We start from the raw sequence: 21,194 nt of genomic DNA, 5'->3' as shown, positions 1-21,194 counted from the left end.
CCTACCTCCTCTCTGATTAGAGGAGGAATTTCTTCCTCTTCCCCTTTGGGGGAGCATTCCTGAAAAACAAAGATGATTCATTAGTCCGCATAAAGACCAGCAATTTGCTGATGGTATAGCAAATTTGCTATCCAAAGTTGTTTCATACGATTTTCTGCAGTGACATTTGCATCTGGAAATTGTATGAGAATGTCAGAAATTACTTCCTTGACTTTATCAATTCGTTTTCTGATTATTTTTTGAATTCTTTTTAATCTTGTCTTATATTCAATTGGTTCGTCCCAAAATTTCCAATGGTAAATAGGCCAATGAACTCCATTCATAAAATATCTTTCTCCTATGACCATTTCTTCAATCCAACCATTTGGAATTGTTGAGGAAATATTCATTCCTCTAAATATTTCATTATCAAATTCATCCAGATTTATTTCCATCAATATATTCTCTTGAAAGGAAATCAGGGAGACTATTTGTCTCTCCTTTAATATATTCAATGGAGAAATTAAATGGGGCAAGATGTGCTTACCATCTAGCAAACATTTGTTTAGAAACATCATGTTTAAAATCTTTATTAAACATAAATTTAGCAGCAGAACAATCTGTCCTAATGGTGAATTCTTGATTAAGTAAATCATCTTGAAATTTTAAAACACATTTAACAATTGCAAGAACTTCTTTAGCAACCGTAGCATAATTTCTTTGGGCTGTTTTCCATTTCCCTGAATGGAATCCAACTAAGAATTCTTGTTTATTTTCATCAATTTGTTTTAGTATTCCTCCAAATCCAATATCAGAGGCATCTGTTTCAATAATTTTCTTCCAATTTGGATTAGCAAGAGTTAAACATGGTAATGATTTTACCTTTTGTTTAATTAACCTAACTGCTCTTGTATGTTCATTAGTCCATTCTGATGGATTCTTCTTAAGTCTATCATACAATATTGTTGTATCTTGGGCAAGGTTCTTATAGTAGGGGGCTGTATAATTTAGACTGCCTAGAAATCTTTGTAGTTGAGTTTTGTCAGTAATTTTATCAGGGAATTTTTCAGCGAATTCAATACTTCTATTGATGGGTATAATCTCTCCTTTTTCAATATGATGGCCAAGAAATCTGACTTTTGTTTGAAAAATGCTCATTTTTTATTTTGATAAAACCAAACCATTTTGGATAACTAAGGTTTTAAACATTTCTAAATGCTTAAAATGGTCCTCAATATTATTTGAGAACACTAAGATATCATCAATATAAACAATGATAAAATTAGAGAATTGATTAAAAATATCATTCATAATATTTTGGAATTCTGAAGGAGCATTTTTTAGTCCAAATGGCATAACATTCCATTCATAATGTCCAAATGGGACTGTGAATTTGCCAATATCCTGATTTCAAGTCAAATTTTGAGAAAATTATTGCCCTATGTAACCTGTCTAACAAATCCTTTTTATTAGGAATCGGATACCTTATCCATTTTAAGACTTTATTAAGAGGTTTATAATTTATTACGAGTCTAGGTTTTCCTCTTTCTTTTTCTGCATGTTTGTTAACATAAAATGCAGTACATGACCATGGTGACTTTGAAGATCTAATTAGTTTTTTTCTCAATTAAAGAATTAATTTCATTTTTACATAATTCTAAGTATTCACTATTCATTTGGCATGGTTTTGCCTTAGTGGGGATGTTCGCTTCTGAAAATTCACTTTCATAAGGAAGGTTAACAATATATTTTTTTCTATGCCAAAATGCATTGGGATGTTCATCACATATTTCTAGTTCAAATTTATTTTGGATCATTTTAATCTTCCCTTGTAATTTAGGATTTTTAAGTAATTCATTTATCTGTATTGAATTTATTTCTTCCTTAATAAAGCATATTTGGTTAGTTTTAGATATTATTAAATCTTTTATTTCATTTATAACCCTGTCTATTGGTTGGGTGATGAATTCAAATTTTATTATTTCATTATCATAGGTTCCTATTATACCCTTTTCATTAATATTTTTTATCGGAAAAATCTTTTTAAGGAAAGGTGTTCCAAGGATAATTTCATTTGTTAAATCTTTTATTAGCAAGAAGCTTGTTGGAATACATTTTTTATTATTACATATGTAAGCTTTTGGAATTTTAAAGCTTATATTTAGTTTTTGGCCATTGGCAGATGATAAAGAGTGGGTCGTTTTTTCAAAATACCTAGTAGGTATAAGGCCTTCTTTAATACAGTTAATATCTGCTCCACTGTCAATAAGAGCCGTAAATGTTTTCCTAAAATTATTATTTATTAAGAGATCAATTTTGACATTCCATTTTTGACTAGTGACTATTTCTAAAGTGGATAAAAATTCTTCCTCGTATTTTTCTTCTTCTATTTCCTTATTCTTACTAATTTCAATCCTATCAAGTCTGTTTGTAAGAGACTGGTTGTATTTTTTAATATTCTTTATTTCTTCTTTTAACTTTTCGACTTCAATTTTGAGATCCTCTATAGTAGAGGGGTTATCTCTAATGGAATGTTTTTCATTAAGTAATTTCTTGACTTCAACTATTGTATATGGTTCAAAGGGTTTATTAATAGTCCTATCATGAAATGGGATAGGCTCAGATGTGGAGGCATTATTACTATCAATCTTGCTTAGGATAATGTCCCTAGCTTCAGGATCCTTTATTTCCCTAAGTAATTCAATAATATGATTATCTGTGAGAACATTTATTTTTCCCATTTCTTTAAATTTTGCCATTAATTCATAAAATTCTTGATGTGAATTTTCTTCCTGCCTACATGAGCAAGATGGCTCTTCTTCTTCAGATTCAGAAGTGGTTGATGAATATTCAAAATTCTCTTCGATATTTTTAAGTTCATTTTGCTCTTCCGATTCTTCTGATTCAGAGGATTCTTCTTTTTCCGAAAATATTACATTGAGTATTTCTTATTTTTCTTCTTCTTGTAAATTAAGATTATTTATTTTCTTTTTCAGCCTTCTAGCTTTTTTGTTTCTGCATCTATTAGCAAGATGATCTGTTTCTCCACAAATATAGCATCTTCTTATTTTCTTTGTGGTATTATTCTTAGGCTTCCATTCATTCTTTCTAGCTAAGTCTTTTTCTTTATTTATTTCTTTTCTAAATTTTCTCGTTTTGTACCTTTTTTCCTTCAACCTCGAAGTTCTATTCCTAGAGATTTTTGATTTATCGGATGGTTTCATTTCCATCCCAAATTGGGCACAAAACTGTCCTAATTGGCTTTTCTCTGTCAAATTTTGTCTTTTAATTTGTTTATTTAATCTAATTTCGTTGCATAAATTTAATCCTTCCTGAATGCAGGTTCCAATTAACTTCCCATAAGTATATTGATTATAGTTGATGTGCAGGTCTCCTTTTCTTAGGACATTTCTAACCCTTTCTGCAAAAAGATGAGGGAGGCCGTCTATAAATTTAGACTTCCAATGAGAATCATTTGACTCTGGGAGTTCCATTACTCTACTGAGGAATACATCTTTGTACCATCTAAATGAAGTTAATGTTTTACATTTTAAATTTTGTAAAAGTGTTCGAATATTTTCACTATTATCTGACCATCTACCTGTAAAATGCTCAACTATGTTTATGGCTAATGTATAAACTGCTTTCTCTTCTGAGATATTATTTTCAATTTTCACTGTCTTTAATATTTCATCTTTATCAGTTTGGCTGAGATAATTATCCCACCATCCCTTTAATTGGCCAGTAAATCCAGCTATGATCATTTTAGCAATAGCTTTATCAGAATTATTATTTCCTTTACAAATAGTACTGTACATCATCATTCTATGTATAGTATTATAAATTTGTCTTTCTATAAATCCATCAATGTTCCATTCATAAATTTGTTTCCCATTATAACTATTTTGGTCAATTATATCTTGTTCTTCATAAAGGACATCTTGGGGGTGTTGGCCTAGGATAATAAAATTTGATTTGCATTGGCTTCCTAGCGAATTTTTCTATTTTGTTAATTTCCTCCATAAATTCGTCTTCATAATCCTGAGGATCTCCTTCATTATTTAGAGTATTTAATTTTAGAGTTTTAAATTTCTGATCTAATAGCTTTTCTAGGTCTCCTATAGGTTTTAAATTAAAACCTACAATATCCGGGGGTGGTTGTATTGAGGGTCTTGCGATAATTTCTCCTCTTGTCTCTTCAACTATTGTTTTAGTTGAGTTAATTTCCTTTTGTCAATTCTTTTGCCACTCCATAATCTTATCTATCTTATTATTTAATTCCATAATTTGTTCTCCTATAACATTTAAGTATAAGTTGGCATAATTTTGCTTCTTTAGTAACTCATTTATTTCTGTTATTGTAACTATTAAGGTGTTATCTTCAATTAATTTGGTAAATGCTTTAAAATTAATCTCAGTTTCATTAGAATTCATTTTGAAAGGCTGTTGAGGGGGAAAGACATTATTAAGGATTTTCCCGTTTTCTAGGAAATATTTTCTCTCTAACACATTTAAATATTGTTTTGAATATTTGGTTATAAACCATGGAACAAGGGTAACTTTCTTATTCCATACAGATAGTTCCTTATAGAATTGATTTGAAATCTCATTTTGTTTGTCAGGTGGGAAATTTTTAAAAAACCATTTTCTAAAGGGTTCCCACCTTTTTTTAGAAAATTCTCCCTTAATTTCTTTTCTAGCCAGGGATCCCAGACTAAAGTCGATCATGTCTGTATAATTTTCCAATGGAATTTCATAGGCAATTATGTCTTGTGTGTTCATTTATAAACAAAAATTCGTTTCTGAAGTTAATTCTTCATTTAGTTTAGGATCCTTATATACTCCTTTAACAATATTATTTGGTTGTATCCTTATTTCTTCAACCTTATCATAATTTGAGCTATTAGTTTCTTCTCTGATCTGGGATGTGGATGCTCTAGATGGGGTTGTCACCTCTATTGGTGATATATAAGACATATTAGAGTATCTTGAAGAGCAACTTCTTAAATATTTTGACTGATTAACAAAATCTATTATAACATTCCCTTCTGGATTTTGTAATATATTAGTGTACAAACTTTCAGTATTACTTTTAATGGGGACCTCCTTCTCAATTACCCAATGTTCTGGAAACTCTAATTCGCTCCATTTTATTTGTCTCCTAGTATTAATCCTTGAATTTTGTAAGTTTGTTTCAAAGAATACTGTTTGTTCAAGAGTTTTATTATCTTGTGTCTTACAATTAGGATTAAGTGTATGGAGAAGCTTATAGTAAATTCTATAACATATACATATTAATTCTGATCCAGGTGTATAATTATATCCATGGGTCTTAACATTTAACGTTAGTGCATCAAGTATATTAACATCCGACATAGATAACTGTAGATTTGGGTAAACATTAAAAAATACTGGCCCATGGGCTAGACTAGATTGGATTATTCCGATTAGAGATTTCTTCCAGTCTAAATTTCTGGCATCTCTTAGGGCAGCTAAAAAGCTTTCTGGTAAACCTTCTAATGTTAGAGGCTTAAAGGCTATTTGAACAAGACCAATATGTAGAAATTTATATTCTTCTTGGTAATGCCTTATATCCATAGAATCCAAAAGTTTTATTACTTTTTCCTCATTATCAAGAGAGATAGATTCTTCAGTAGTTTTTACTACTTGTTTAGTTTTCCAGAAATCAAATCTTCCGAAATTGTAAATTAATCTAGGATTTACTTCAGGAATTGTCCACTTATTTAGTTGATCTAAATTCCTTGGGAGTTCATACTCCTCTTTTCTTGCATTCTTTACGTGACTGCTATTATTATCAAATAAATACTGCATATTAAGCAGAGAAATAAAGGACTGCTGAATTATCCAATATAACTTCAACAATACAAAATACAAAATAAAAATTATGTAAATCTTTTAGAAATTATATAAAATAAATGAATTGAAAATTTATAGAGTTTATTCAAATTATCATACTAATTACAAAAATTATAAATTTTGGATAATATTTATTTTAAATAAGAAATTATAATAATTCAGATTACGTTTTTTGGTGATGACTATAATAAACATATTTTAGAGGGTGCAAACAAAGGGTATTTTTGTTATAAAATTTTTGGTCCATATTATGAGAGAGTTTGTTATATTTTATAGTTTAAAGGGGTATATATGACGATTTTATGTATACTTTAGGTGTGGAAAGTGCATTTGACCCAAAATTTTATTTTATTTTATTTGACATTTTCAATCGAGGATTTTTACAATCAAAACTAGTCTAGTAAGTTCCTTTCACTAATTTTTTTTTATATTTATACATTTGGTTGTTTTTGTTATAAATGTTATTAACTCAAGTTTTTATATATATATATTTTATTTTATTGTGAAAATATGGCATAGCAAAACAATATTGTTATTGTTATTTATTTTAGAGGTCAACGTATTGATTCATATGATTGTGAGTTATGATCACTCTTTAGTCATATTTATGAAAATATTTTTTTTTGGGTAAATATAAATTTCATTAACTAAATAAAAATAGTACAACACTGTGTTCATGAGTTGGTCTCTCCCGTGACAAACCATGGGATACGCCATAGTCTGTATAAGGCACATGTGCTAATCGAGTAAGCTAGATTAATACTAAGTATCCTCTGCTTTACATCATTAACAATCAAGGAGGCCAAAGTGGTCGCTGTTCTTTGTTGATGCTCGAATCATCTTAGATTCATCTTCCTCCAAATATGGTAAACACAAGAAGCTAGCAATGCTCTATAAGCAAGGTTGACAATGTGCTTGCCCCTCCATTTTCGTGCTGCCCAATCAATGTCATTTGCCCAATTTCGGTTGGGCCATGGGAACCGAACCAATTTGTGGATCTCGGAAAGGCACCGTCTACTATATCGGCATTGGAAGAAAAGGTGAGTATGATTCTCCATCGCCCCATCACACAAGACACAATCACCAAGATGAGATAGCCATGGTTTGCCCGTCGTTGGGAGTTCGCCAAGAATTGCCATCCATAAAATGAAGAGGTGACGAGGGATCTTACAGGAGCCCAAAAGTAGTGAAGTCCAGTCTACTTTCGTCCCTGGTGGATCAAATAATCTAGTAAGGGCCTTAGTTGAGGGTTGTCCACCGTCCACTCTCCAAATAATACTGTCTGCTTCTCCATGGATTGGAGGTAGTACATGAGTTATTTCGAGGCACTCGAAATCCGTGATAGTGGGCCATCGCAATTCACCTCCACAAATGATCGAGCTAAGCTTGGTCGACAAATCCAGTCCCAATAGGTTCGGAGCGCGTGGGAATCTATCAATAAGTGGCCTAAGAGGGTGCTTTGGATCCTGCCATATATAGAAACTCGTTCCATCTCCAATACAGTAATCCACCACTGGGCGAATGTAACTTCGAAGACGTAGCAATTTCCTCCAACCCCATGAACCCCTATCATCCCGTACTGTCCAAACAGAGGTGTTTTGTAACCGACTAGCGTACAACCAGTCCACCCAAATTGATGTCCTCTCGCATCGGATTACATCACAGAGTTTCTTGCTCATTAATGCCTGATTTAGTGTAGCAACATCCCTAATTCCTTGGCCTCCCTCCTCAACAGGCCGACACACATCATTCCATGCTACCTTTACGTATCCACTGTTCCCCGTTCCTTTCCATAAGAAACTTGTAGTCTTTTCTCAATTTCTTTAATGATTTTCTTCGGCAAAATGAATGCAGAGGTCCAATAAACACTAAGTGATGTGAGCACAGATTTTAGAATTTGCAATCTTCGGCATATGAAAGTGCAAGCCCCTCCCACCCAGCAACACGTTGGTCAATTTTTGTCAATAACAGTTGGCAATCCGAAAAAGACAATTTAGAAAATAGGAGAGGAAGACCAAGGTACCTCATCGGCAGTTGCCCTTCCTGGAACACAAGTAAAGTCAACATATCTTCTCTCAGTCCCTGTGTTGACCCTGAGATGATAAGATGACTCTTTTGGACGTTCAGCTTCAGCCCTGACCATCCAGCAAATCAATCAAGTCCTATTTTGAAAACTCCGATAGATGTAATGTCAGCCTTGCTTAACAATAGTAGGTCATCAGCGAACCCAAGCTGGAACACACGCGTTGCTTTGCATTTATAGTGAAACGTAAAAGGGCCTTCTTGATCAATCAACTGGAGAAAACCCAAGTGTAGCACCTCCATGATGAGCACAAATAAGTACGATGAAAGAGGATCCCCCTGTCGTATCCCTCTGGCTCCCGTGAAGAATCCATGGGGTTTCCATTGAGCTCGACTGAGAAAGATGCTGTAGTGACACATTCCTCAATCCACCTAGTAAATATGTTCGGGAACCCAAATAGCTCAAGAACAACAGACAAAAAGTCCCACTCAATCGTATCATACGCCTTTCTAATATCCACTTTTAGCGCACATCTAGGAGGAAGACCTATCTGGTTGTATCCCGAAAAGAATTCCTAGGCTAGCATGATATTATCACTGATACTTCTGTCAGGCACAAACGCCCTTTGGCAGGGGCTAATGAGTTTGTTCAAAAACACACTCAATCGTTGGACAATGAGTTTGGCGATAATCTTATAAAGCACATTACAACAAGAAATGGGTCAAAAATCACTTATGGACATTGGGGAGTGAACCTTTGGTATAACTGCCAGCAAAGTGGTGTTGATTTGTTTCAAGAGCCTCCCAGTATTAAAGAAATCCAACACCGCTTCCGTTACCTCCTGTCCCACAATCGGCCATACCGCTTTAAAGAAACTTGATGAGTACCTATCGGAACCCGACGCTTTATCCTCAGCAATATCAAACACTGTCTGTTTAACATCAACCGGGGTGAAAGGCAATAAGATAGAGTTGGCCTCGTCGTCTGTCAGCAAATGTCATGCCCATGGTCTAAGGAACCGGAGATGAACCACGTCCCGTCGTCTCTCTCCTCCTAGCAGGTTCTGGAAGAAGGAGACAAATTCATTTACCACCGCCTGTTGCTCCATATGGGTGACTCCGTGTTCATCGTTAATTTGCAAGATTCTCCATGCTGTCCTTCGTTGTGCAATCTTGTGAAAAAAAACCTGGAGCATTGGTCACCCCCCTTCATCCACTCCATTTTAGCTCTCTAATGAAGCATGATTTCCTCTAGCTTCGCCACCTTGTCCAAAATCATTCGACAGCAATGCTCTAGGTATAAGAACAAGTCCTCCTGTCTGTTCGAGTTGACCAGAATTTGTGCCGCTTCAAGAAAACCCTTAGCTAACTGCACATTGTGCGATAAATCACTTTTATTCCTCCTCTGTTCTCAGAAAATTGGTTTCAAAGCTTTTAGTTTTTGAGTCACCGCGTACATCGGTATGCCAACTATCTTATGCTGCCAAACGCTCTACACACTGGGAATGAATTCTAGTGAGAGGGTAAGATAATTATCAAATCGGAACATACCTCCCAACTGCTGTTGTCGGTCCCCATACAGGACCATCGGTGAGTGATTCGAGGTACGCGGTGTAAGGCTCGAGTAGGACAAAATGCATAAAACCCCCCTGTGTTTTACAAAGTATGCAAAAAGCACCTCCTGTTTTCAGAATATGCTAAAACCCCCCTCCTGTTTTGTTTTAGTCAGCTCACATGCCCTTTTTTAAAACGAGCACTAACGGCATTATTTTTCTTCCTAATTTGACCGTTATAACCCTGTTGTCTTTACTGCTCTTTGACTACAGTCAAAGAGTGAATTCGAAGAGAGAGAAAGAGTTACAGTGAGACTAGAATTACTAAAGTAAAAAAACTAGGGTTTTGTGGGTTTGCGATTGAGAGAGAGAAAACGAGGGAATTTGATTAAAAAACTTGTGTTTCTTTACCCTAAATAGAACGAAAAACACTGATTTAGATTTCGTAAGTTAGATTTAGGGTTTGTGCTAGAGGAGAGGAGAGTTCGTTCGTGTTGTTGAAGAAGAACCGATAAGTTTAAATTTTTTTATGTTCTTTGAGAAATTGTTGTAATTCTTGCAGAGTTTACAGAAATTTTTCTATTTTTGTTTGGTATTCCATTTGCTATTCTAGAATCCATGTCCTCTTTCTCTCTATTTGGTGTATATATATATATATGCGAACTTTTTATTTGGTATTCTATTTGTTGTTTTTAGACTCTGATATTGATACTGTGATATTGTTTTATTTTGCTTTAAATGCAGATCTTTCAAGTTTCGAGGGTGATGCCTTAATTTTGCTTTAACTACAAGTTAGTATAAAAAGAGAAATAAATTTGCTTTAATAAAACAGTGCAAAACAGCCAAATTTTGAAAGTTCTCATAATTCGACGAAACTTGACCCAAACGTTGGTTTAGACCCAAGCATTTGTGTGATAAATTTACTAAAAGTAATAATACCTACAAGTCAGTATAAAAGGAAAATAAATTTGCTTTAATAAAACCGTACAAAACAGCTAAATTTTGAACGTTCTCAGAATTTGACGAAACTTGACCCAACCGTAGGTCTAGACCCAAGAATTTGTGTTGTAAATTTGCTAAGCGTAATAATAACTACAAGTTAGTATACAAGGGAAAAAAAACTTGCTTTAATAAAACCGTGCAAAACAGCTAAATTTTGAACGTTATCAGAATTGGACGAAACTTGACCCAAACGTAGGTCTAGACCCATTTTCGGGCAAGTTTCTTGTAACTTTGAGAACGTACAAAATTTAGCTGCTCTACACAGTTTTATTAAAGAAAGTTTGTTTTCGTTTCATACTAACTTCTAGTTATTATTATGCTTATAAAATTTACCAAACAAATGCATGGGTTTAGACCTACGTTTGGGTCAAGTTTCATGAAATTCTTAGAACGTAGAAATTTTACTATTTTACACGGTTTTATTAAAGAAAGTTTGTTTCCCTTTCGTACTAACTTGTAGTTATTATTATGCTTAGCAAACTTACCACACGAATGCATGCGCCTAGACCTACTTTTAGGTCAAGTTTTGTGAAATTCTGAGAACATTCAAAATTTAGCTGTTTTACATTGTTTTATGAAAGAAAGTTTATTTCCCTTTCGAACTAACTTGTAGTTATTATTACGCTTACCAAATTTATCACACATATGCATGGGTTTAGACCAACGTTTGATTCAAGTTTCATGGAATTTTGAGAATGTTCAAAATTTAGTTATTTTAAACGGTTTTATTAAAGAAATTTTGTTTGTCTTTCATACTAACTTGTAGTTATTAGTCCGGATAGCAAATTTACCACATAAATGCATTAGTCTAGAACTACGCTTGGGTCAAGTTTCGTGAAATTCTGAGAACGTTCAAAATTTAGCTGTTTTACACGATTTTATTAAAAAAAGTTTGTTTCCCTTTCGTACTAACTTGTAGTTATTATCACGCTTAGCAAATTTACTACACAAATGCATGGGTGTAGACCTACGTTTGGGGCTAGTTTCTTCGAATTTTGAGAACGTTCAAAATTTAGCTGTTTCACATGGTTTTATTAAAGAAAGTTTGTTTCCTTTCTTATTACGCTTATGAAATTTACCAAACAAATGCACGTGTCTAGACCTACGTTTGGGTCAAGTTTCGTGTAATTAAGAGAACGTCAAAATTTAGCTATTTTACACAGTTTTATTAAAGAAAGTTTCTTTCTCATTCGTACTAACTAGTAGTTATTATTACCCTTAGAAAATTTACCACACAAATGCATGGGTTTAGACCTACGTTTGGGGCCAGTTTTGTGGAATTTTGAGAACATTCAGAATTTAGCTGTTCTACATGTTTTATTAAAGAAAGTTTGTTTCCTTTCTTATTACGCTTATGAAATTTACCAAACAAATGAACGTGTCTAGACCTTCGTTTGGGTCAAGTTTCGTGTAATTATGAGAACGTCCAAATTTAGCTATTTTACACAGTTTTATTAAAGAAAATTTGTTTCTCTTTCGTACTAACTAGTAGTTATTATTACGCTAAGCAAATTTACCCCACAAATGCATGGGTTTAGACCTATGTTTCGGGCAAATTTCGTGTAATTTTGAGAACGTACAAAATTTAGCTGTTCTACACGGTTTTATTAAAGAAAGTTTGTTTTCCTTTCATACTAACTTCAAGTTATTATTATGCTTATCAAATTTACCAAACAAATGCATGCGTCTAGTCCTAAGTTTGGGTCAAGTTTCATGGAATTCTGAGAACGTAGAAATTTTTACTATTTTACACGGTTTTATTAAAGAAAGTTTGTTTCCCTTTCGTACTAACTTGTAGTTAATATTACGCTTAGCAAATTTACCACACGAATGTATGGGCCTAGACCTACTTTTGGGTCAAGTTTTGTGCAATTCTGAGAACGTTCAAAATTTAGCTCTTCTACATTGTTTTATGAAAGAATGATTTTTTGCCTTTCGAACTAACTTGTAGTTATTATAATGGTTACGAAATTTACCACACATATGCATGGGTTTAGACCAACGTTTGATTCAAGTTTCATTGAATTTTGAGAATGTTCCAAATTTAGTTATTTTAAATGGTTTTATTAAAGAAAGTTTGTTTGTCTTCCATATAAACTTGTAGTTAATAGTCCGGATAGCAAATTTACCACATAAATGCATTGGTCGAGAACTACGCTTGGGTCAAGTTTCGTGAAATTCTAAGAACGTTCAAAATTTAGCTGTTTTACACGATTTTATTAAAAAAAGTTTGTTTCCCTTTCGTACTAACTTGTAGTTATTATTACGCTTAGCAAATTTACGACACAAATGAATGGGCGTAGACCTACGTTTGGGGCCAGTTTCGTGGAATTTTGAGAACGTTCAAGATTTAGCTGTTTGACATGGTTTATTAAAGAAGGTTTGTTTTCTTTCTCATTACGCTTATGAAATTTACCAAACAAATGCACGTGTCTAGAACTACGTTTGGTTCAAGTTTCGTGTAATTATGAGAACGTCAAAATTTAGCTATTTTACACAGTTTTATTAAAGAAAGTTTGTTTCTCTTTCGTACTAACTAGTAGTTATTATTAGGCTTAGCAAATTTACCACACAAATGCATGGGTTTAGACCTACGTTTCGGGCAAGTTTCGTGTAATTTTGAGAACGTACAAAATTTAGCTGCTCTACACGATTTTATTAAAGAAAGTTTGTTTTCGTTTCATACTAACTTCTAGTTATTATTATGCTTATCAAATTTACCAAACAAATGAATGGGTCTAGACCTACATTTGGGTCAAGTTTCATGAAATTCTTAGAACGTAGAAATATTACTATTTTACACGGTTTTATCAAAGAAAGCTTATTTCCCTTTCGAACTAACTTGTAGTTATTATTACGCTTACCAAATTTACCACACATATGCATGGGTTTAGACCAACGTTTGATTCAAGTTTCATGGAATTTTGAGAATGTTCAAAATTTAGTTATTTTAAACTGTTTTATTAAAAAAAGTTTGTTTGTCTTTCGCACTAACTTGTAGTTAGTAGTCCGGATAGCAAATTTACCACATAAATGCATTGGTCGAGAACTACGCTTGGGTTAAGTTTCGTGAAATTCTTAGAACGTTCAAAATTTAGCTGTTTTACATGATTTTATTAAAAAAAGTTTGTTTCCCTTTCATACTAACTTGTAGTTATTATTACGCTTAGCAAATTTACCACACAAACGAATGGGTGTAGACCTACGTTTGGGGCCAGTTTCGTGGAATTTTGACAACGTTCAAAATTTAGCTGTTTCACATGGTTTTATTAAAGAAAGTTTGTTTCCTTTCTTATTACGATTATGAAATTTACCAAACAAATGCACGTGTGTAGACCTACGTTTGGGTCAAGTTTCGTGTAATTATGAGAACGTAAAAAATTTAGCAATTTTACACAGTTTTATTAAAGAAAGTTTGTTTCTCTTTCGTACTAACTAGTAGTTATTATTATGCTTAGCAAATTTAACATACAAATGCATGGGTTTGGACCTATGTTTCAGCCAAGTTTCGTGTAATTTTGAGAACGTACAAAATTTAGCTGTTCTACACGATTTTATTAAAGAAAGTTTGTTTTCCTTTCGTACTAACTTCTAGTTATTATTATGCTTATCAACTTTACCAAACAAATGCATGGGTCTAGACCGACGTTTGGGTCATGTTTCATGGAATTCTGAGAACGTAGAAATTTTACTATTTTACACGGTTTTATTAAAGAAAGTTTGTTTCCCTTTCGTACTAACTTGGAGTTATTATTACGCTTAGCAAATTTACCACACGAATGCATGGGACTAGAACTAGTTTTCGGTCAAGTTTTGTGTAATTCTGAGAACGTTCAAAATTTAGCTGTTTATTTTTTTGGGTAAATATAAGTTTAATTAAGTAAAATAATAGTACAGTACAACAATGTTATCATCAGTTTTACATTAAGTAAATTTAGCTGTTTTATATTGTTTTATGAAAGAAAGTTATTTTTCCTTTCGAACTAACTTGTAGTTATTATTACGCTTACCAAATTTAACACACATATGCATGGGTTTAGACCAACGTTTGATTCAAGTTTCATGGAATTTTGAGAATGTTCAAAATTTAGTTATTTTAAATGGTTTTATTAAAGAAAGTTTGTTTGTCTTTAATGTAAACTTGTAGTCATTAGTCCGGATAGCAAATTTACCACATAAATGCATTGGTCGAAAACTACGCTTGGGTCAAGTTTCGTGAAATTCTGTGAACGTTCAAAATTTAGCTGTTTTACACGGTTTTATTAAAAAAAGTTTGTTTCCCTTTCGTACTAACTTGTAGTTATTATTACGCTTAGCAAATTTACGACACAAATGAAGGGGTGTAGACCTACGTTTGGGGCCAGTCTCGTGGAATTTTGAGAACGTTCAAGATTTAGCTGTTTCACATGGTTTTATTAAAGAAGGTTTGTTTTCTTTCTTATTACGCTTATGAAATTTACCAAACAAATGCACGTGTCTAGAAATAAGTTTGGGTCTAGTTTCGTGTAATTATGAGAACGTCAAAATTTAGCTACTTTACACAGTTTTATTAAAGAAAGTTTGTTTCTCTTTCATAGTAACTAGTTATTATTATTACGCTTAGCAAATTTACCACACAAATGCATGGGTTTAGACCTACGTTTCGGGCAAGTTTCGTGTAATTTTGAGAACGTACAAAATTTAGCTGTTCTACACGGTTTTATTAAAGAAAGTTTGTTTTCCTTTCATACTAACTTCAAGTTATTATTATGCTTATCAAATTTACCAAACAAATGCATGCGTCTAGTCCTAAGTTTGGGTCAAGTTTCATGGAATTCTGAGAACGTAGAAATTTTTACTATTTTACACGGTTTTATTAAAGAAAGTTTGTTTCCCTTTCGTACTAACTTGTAGTTAATATTACGCTTAGCAAATTTACCACACGAATGTATGGGCCTAGACCTACTTTTGGGTCAAGTTTTGTGCAATTTTGAGAACGTTCAAAATTTAGCTCTTCTACATTGTTTTATGAAAGAATGTTTTTTTGCCTTTCGAACTAACTTGTAGTTATTATTATGGTTACGAAATTTACCACACATATGCATGGGTTTAGACCAACGTTTGATTCAAGTTTCATTGAATTTTGAGAATGTTCCAAATTTAGTTATTTTAAATGGTTTTATTAAAGAAAGTTTGTTTGTCTTCCATATAAACTTGTAGTTAATAGTCCGGATTGCAAATTTACCACATAAATGCATTGGTCGAGAACTACGCTTGGGTCAAGTTTCGTGAAATTCTAAGAACGTTCAAAATTTAGCTGTTTTACACGATTTTATTAAAAAAAGTTTGTTTCCCTTTCGTACTAACTTGTAGTTATTATTACGCTTAGCAAATTTACGACACAAATGAATGGGCGTAGACTTACGTTTGGGGCCAGTTTCGTGGAATTTTGAGAACGTTCAAGATTTAGCTGTTTGACATGGTTTTATTAAAGAAGGTTTGTTTTCTTTCTTATTACGCTTATGAAATTTACCAAACAAATGCACGTGTCTAGAACTACGTTTGGGTCAAGTTTCATGTAATTATGAGAACGTCAAAATTTAGCAATTTTACACAGTTTTATTAAAGAAAGTTTGTTTCTCTTTCGTACTAACTAGTAGTTATTATTAGGCTTAGCAAATTTACCACACAAATGCATGGGTTTAGACCTACGTTTCGGGCAAGTTCGTGTAATTTTGAGAACGTACAAAATTTAGCTGCTCTACACGGTTTACTAAAGAAAGTTTGTTTTCGTTTCATACTAACTTCTAGTTATTATTATGCTTATCAAATTTACCAAACAAATGCATGGGTTTAGACCTACATTTGGGTCAAGTTTCATGAAATTCTTAGAACGTAGAAATATTACTATTTTACACGGTTTTATCAAAGAAAGTTTATTTCCCTTTCGAACTAACTTGTAGTTATTATTACGCTTACCAAATTTACCACACATATGCATGGGTTTAGACCAACGTTTGATTCAAGTTTCATGGAATTTTGAGAATGTTCAAAATTTAGTTATTTTAAACTGTTTTATTAAAAAAAGTTTGTTTGTCTTTCGCACTAACTTGTAGTTAGTAGTCCGGATAGCAAATTTACCACATAAATGCATTAGTCGAGAACTACGCTTGGGTTAAGTTTCGTGAAATTTTGAGAACGTTCAAAATTTAGCTGTTTTACATGATTTTATTAAAAAAAGTTTGTTTCCCTTTCGTACTAACTTGTAGTTATTATTACGCTTAGCAAATTTACCACACAAAGGAATGGGTGTAGACCTACGTTTGGGGCCAGTTTCGTGGAATTTTGACAACGTTCAAAATTTAGCTGTTTCACATGGTTTTATTAAAGAAAGTTTGTTTCCTTTCTTATTACGATTATGAAATTTACCAAACAAATGCACGTGTCTAGACCTACGTTTGGGTCAAGTTTCATATAATTATGAGAACGTAAAAAATTTAGCAATTTTACACAGTTTTATTAAAGAAAGTTTGTTTCTCTTTCGTACTAACTAGTAGTTATTATTATGCTTAGCAAATTTACCACACAAATGCATGGGTTTGGACCTATGTTTCAGCCAAGTTTCGTGTAATTTTGAGAACGTACAAAATTTAGCTGTTCTACACGATTTTATTAAAGAAAGTTTGTTTTCCTTTCGTACTAACTTCTAGTTATTATTATGCTTATCAACTTTACCAAACAAATGCATGGGTCTAGACCGACGTTTGGGTCATGTTTCATGGAATTCTGAGAACGTAGAAATTTTACTATTTTACACGGTTTATTAAAGAAAGTTTGTTTCCCTTTCGTACTAACTTGGAGTTATTATTACGCTTAGCAAATTTACCACACGAATGCATGGGACTAGAACTAGTTTTCGGTCAAGTTTTGTGTAATTCTGAGAACGTTCAAAATTTAGCTGTTTATTTTTTTGGGTAAATATAAGTTTAATTAAGTAAAATAATAGTACAGTACAACAATGTTATCATCAGTTTTACATTAAGTAAATTTAGCTGTTTTATATTGTTTTATGAAAGAAAGTTATTTTTCCTTTCGAACTAACTTGTAGTTATTATTACGCTTACCAAATTTACCACACATATGCATGGGTTTAGACCAACGTTTGATTCAAGTTTCATGGAATTTTGAGAATGTTCAAAATTTAGTTATTTTAAATGGTTTTACTAAAGAAAGTTTGTTTGTCTTTCATATAAACTTGTAGTCATTAGTCCGGATAGAAAATTTACCACATAAATGCATTGGTCGAAAACTACGCTTCGGTCAAGTTTCGTGAAATTCTGTCAACGTTCAAAATTTAGCTGTTTTACACGGTTTTATTAAAAAACGTTTGTTTCCCTTTCGTACTAACTTGTAGTTATTATTACGCTTAGCAAATTTACGACACAAATGAAGGGGTGTAGACCTACGTTTGGGGCCAGTCTCGTGGAATTTTGAGAACGTTTAAGATTTAGCTGTTTCACATGGTTTTATTAAAGAAGGTTTGTTTTCTTTCTTATTACGCTTATGAAATTTACCAAACAAATGCACGTGTCTATAACTAAGTTTGGGTCAAGTTTCGTGTAATTATGAGAACGTCAAAATTTAGCTATTTTACACAGTTTTATTAAAGAAAGTTTGTTTCTCTTTCATACTAACTAGTTATTATTATTACGCTTAGCAAATTTACCACATAAATGCATGGGTTTAGACCTACGTTTCGGGCATGTTTTGTGTAATTTTGAGAACGTACAAAATTTAGCTGTTCTACACGGTTTTATTGAAGAAAGTTTGTTTTCCTTTCATACTAACTTCTAGCTATTATTATGCTTATCAAATTTAACAAACAAATGCATGGGTCTAGACCTACGTTTGGGTCAAGTTTCATGGAATTCTGAGAACGTAGAAATTTTACTATTTTACACGGTTTTATTAAAGAAAGTTTGTTTCCCTTTCGTACTAACTTGCAGTTATTATTACACTTAGCTAATTTACCACACGAATGCATGCGCCTAGACCTACTTTTGGGTCAAGTTTTGTGGAATTCTGAGAACGTTCAAAATTTAGTAGTTTTACATTGTTTTATGAAAGAAAGGTTATTTTCCTTTCGTACTAACTTATAGTTATTATTACGGGTTAGCAAATTTACCACACAAATGCATGGGTGTAGACCTACGTTTGGGGCCAGTTTTGTGGAATTTTGAGAACGTTCAAAATTTAGATGTTTCACATGGTTTTATTAAAGAAAGTTTGTTTGCTTTCTTATTACGCTTATGAAATTTACCAAATAAATGTACGTGTCTAGACCTACGTTTGGGCAAGTTTTGTGTAATTATGAGAACGTCAAAATTTAGCTATTTTACACAGTTTTATTAAACAAAGTTTGTTTCACTTTCGTACTAACTAGTAGTTATTATTATGCTTAGCAAATTTACCACACAAATGCATGGGTTTAGACCTACGTTTCGGGTGAGTTTCGAGTAATTTTGAGAACGTACAAAATTTAACTGTTCTACACGATTTTATTAAAGAAAGTTTGTTTTCCTTTCATACTAACTTCTAGTTATTATTATGCTTATCAAATTTACCAAACAAATGCATGGGTCTAGACCTACGTTTGGGTCAAGTTTCATGGAATTCTAAGAGCGTAAAAATTTTACTATTTTACATGGTTTTATTAAAGAAAGTTTGTTTCCCTTTCGTACTAACTTGTAGTTATTATTACGCTTAGCAAATTACCACACGAATGCGTGGGCCTAAACCTACTTTTGGGTCAAGTTTTATGGAATTCTGAGAACGTTGAAAATTTAGCTGTTTTACATTGTTTTATGAAATAAAGTTTATTTCCCTTTCGAACTAACTTATAGTTATTATTACGCTTACCAAATTTACCACACATATGCATGGGTTTAGACCAACGTTTGATTCAAGTTTCATGGAATTTTGAGAATGTTCAAAATTTAGTTATTTTAAACTGTTTTATTAAAAAAAGTTTGTTTGTCTTTTCACACTAACTTGTAGTTATTAGTCCGGATAGCAAATTTACCACATAAATGCATTGGTCGAGAACTACGCTTGGGTCAAGTTTCGTGAAACTCTGAGAACGTTCAAAATTTAGCTGTTTTACATGATTTTATTAAAAAAAGTTTGTTTCCCTTTCGTACTAACTTGTAGTTATTATTACGCTTAGCAAATTTACCACACAAACGAATGGGTGTAGACCTACGTTTGGGGCCAGTTTCGTGGAATTTTGACAACGTTCAAAATTTAGTTGTTTCATATGGTTTTATTAAAGAAAGTTTGTTTCCTTTCGTATTACGATTATGAAATTTACCAAACAAATGCACGTGTCTAGGCCTACGTTTGGGTCAAGTTTCGTGTAATTATGAGAACGTAAAAAATTTAGCAATTTTACATAGTTTTATTAAAGAAAGTTTGTTTCTCTTTGGTACTAACTAGTAGTTATTATTATGCTTAGCAAATTTACCACACAAATGCATGGGTTTGGACCTATGTTTCGATCAAGTTTCGTGTAATTTTGAGAACGTACAAAATTTAGTTGTTCTACACGATTTTATTAAAGAAAGTTTGTTTTCCTTTCATACTAACTTCTAGTTATTATTATGCTTATCAGATTTACCAAACAAATGCATGGGTCTAGACCGACGTTTGGGTCATGTTTCATGGAATTCTGAGAACGTAGAAATTTTACTATTTTACACGGTTTTATTAAAGAAAGTTTGTTTCCCTTTTGTACTAACTTGTAGTTATTATTACGCTTAGCAAATTTACCACACGAATGCATGGGACTAGAACTAGTTTTGGGTCAAGTTTTGTGGAATTCTGAGAACGTTCAAAATTTAGCTGTTTATTTTTTTGGGTAAATATAAGTTTAATTAAGTAAAATAATAGTACAGTACAACAATGTTATCATCAGTTTTACATTAAGTAAATTTAGCTGTTTTATAATGTTTTATGAAAGAAAGTTTTTTTTCCTTTCGAACTAACTTGTAGTTAGTATTATGCTTACCAAATTTACCACACATATGCATGGATTTAGACCAACGTTTGATTCAAGTTTCATGGAATTTTGAGAATGTTCAAAATTTTGTTATTTTAAATGGTTTTATTAAAGAAAGTTTGTTTGTCTTTCATATAAATGCATGGGTTTAGACCTACGTTTCCGGCAAGTTTCGTGTAATTTTGAGAACGCACAAAATTTAGCTGTTCTACACGGTTTTATTAAATAAAGATTTTTTTACATTAATACTAACTTCTAGTTATTATAATGCTTATCAAATTTAACAAACAAATGCATGGGTCTAGACCTACGTTTGGGTCAAGTTTCATGGAATTCTGAGAACGTAGAAATTTTACTATTTTACACGGTTATATTAAAGAAAGATTGTTTCCCCTTTGTACTAACTTGTAGTTATTATTATGCTTAGCAAGTTTACCACACGAATGCACGCGCCTAGACCTACTTTTGGGTCAAGTTTTGTGAAATTCTGAGAACGTTCAAAATTTAGCTGTTTTACATTGTTTTATGAAAGAAAGTTTATTTTTCTTTCGTACTAACTTGTAGTTATTATTACGCTTAGCAAATTTACCACACAAATCCATGTTGTAGACCTACATTTGGGGCCAATTTTGTGGAATTTTGAGAACGTTCAAAATTTAGCTGTTTCACATGGTTTTATTAAAGAAAGTTTGTTTCCTTTCTTTTTACGCTTATGAGATTTACCA

At 32.5% G+C, this 21,194-nt stretch overlaps 1 protein-coding gene across 1 annotated transcript; it reads right to left on the bottom strand.

Annotated features, from left to right (window-relative positions):
• Positions 1–6,692: 6,692 nt before the first annotated feature.
• LOC148785028 (uncharacterized) lies at positions 6,693–9,466 on the bottom strand. The gene is made up of 5 exons (XM_088875196.1): positions 9,430–9,466; positions 8,634–8,863; positions 8,176–8,429; positions 7,880–7,991; positions 6,693–7,616 (listed from the first exon to the last, which is right to left on the bottom strand). The coding sequence occupies exons 1-5, from the start codon at positions 9,464–9,466 to the stop codon at positions 6,693–6,695; spliced, it is 1,557 nt and encodes a 518-aa protein (XP_088731322.1).
• Between the last annotated feature and the right edge of the window lie 11,728 nt (positions 9,467–21,194).

Source organism: Sesamum indicum, linkage group LG11 (genome assembly GCF_026168435.1).
Source record: "Sesamum indicum cultivar Baizhima isolate 11 linkage group LG11, ASM2616843v1, whole genome shotgun sequence".
Taxonomy (NCBI): domain Eukaryota; kingdom Viridiplantae; phylum Streptophyta; class Magnoliopsida; order Lamiales; family Pedaliaceae; genus Sesamum; species Sesamum indicum.
The sequence above is the reverse complement of the archived record's forward strand: the minus strand, read 5'-3'. Positions and strand labels throughout refer to the sequence as shown.

Excerpts from the sequence above, each read along its gene's own strand:
- LOC148785028 (XM_088875196.1), bottom strand. The coding sequence starts at position 9,466 with ATGGTCCTGTATGGGGACCGACAACAGCAGTTGGGAG. Across the intron at positions 8,864-9,429 it reads CCGACAACAGCAGTTGGGAG|ACGACGAGGCCAACTCTATC; the intron begins GTATGTTCCGAT and ends ATTTGCTGACAG. Across the intron at positions 7,992-8,175 it reads TATTTGTGCTCATCATGGAG|GGCTGAAGCTGAACGTCCAA; the intron begins GTGCTACACTTG and ends CTGGATGGTCAG.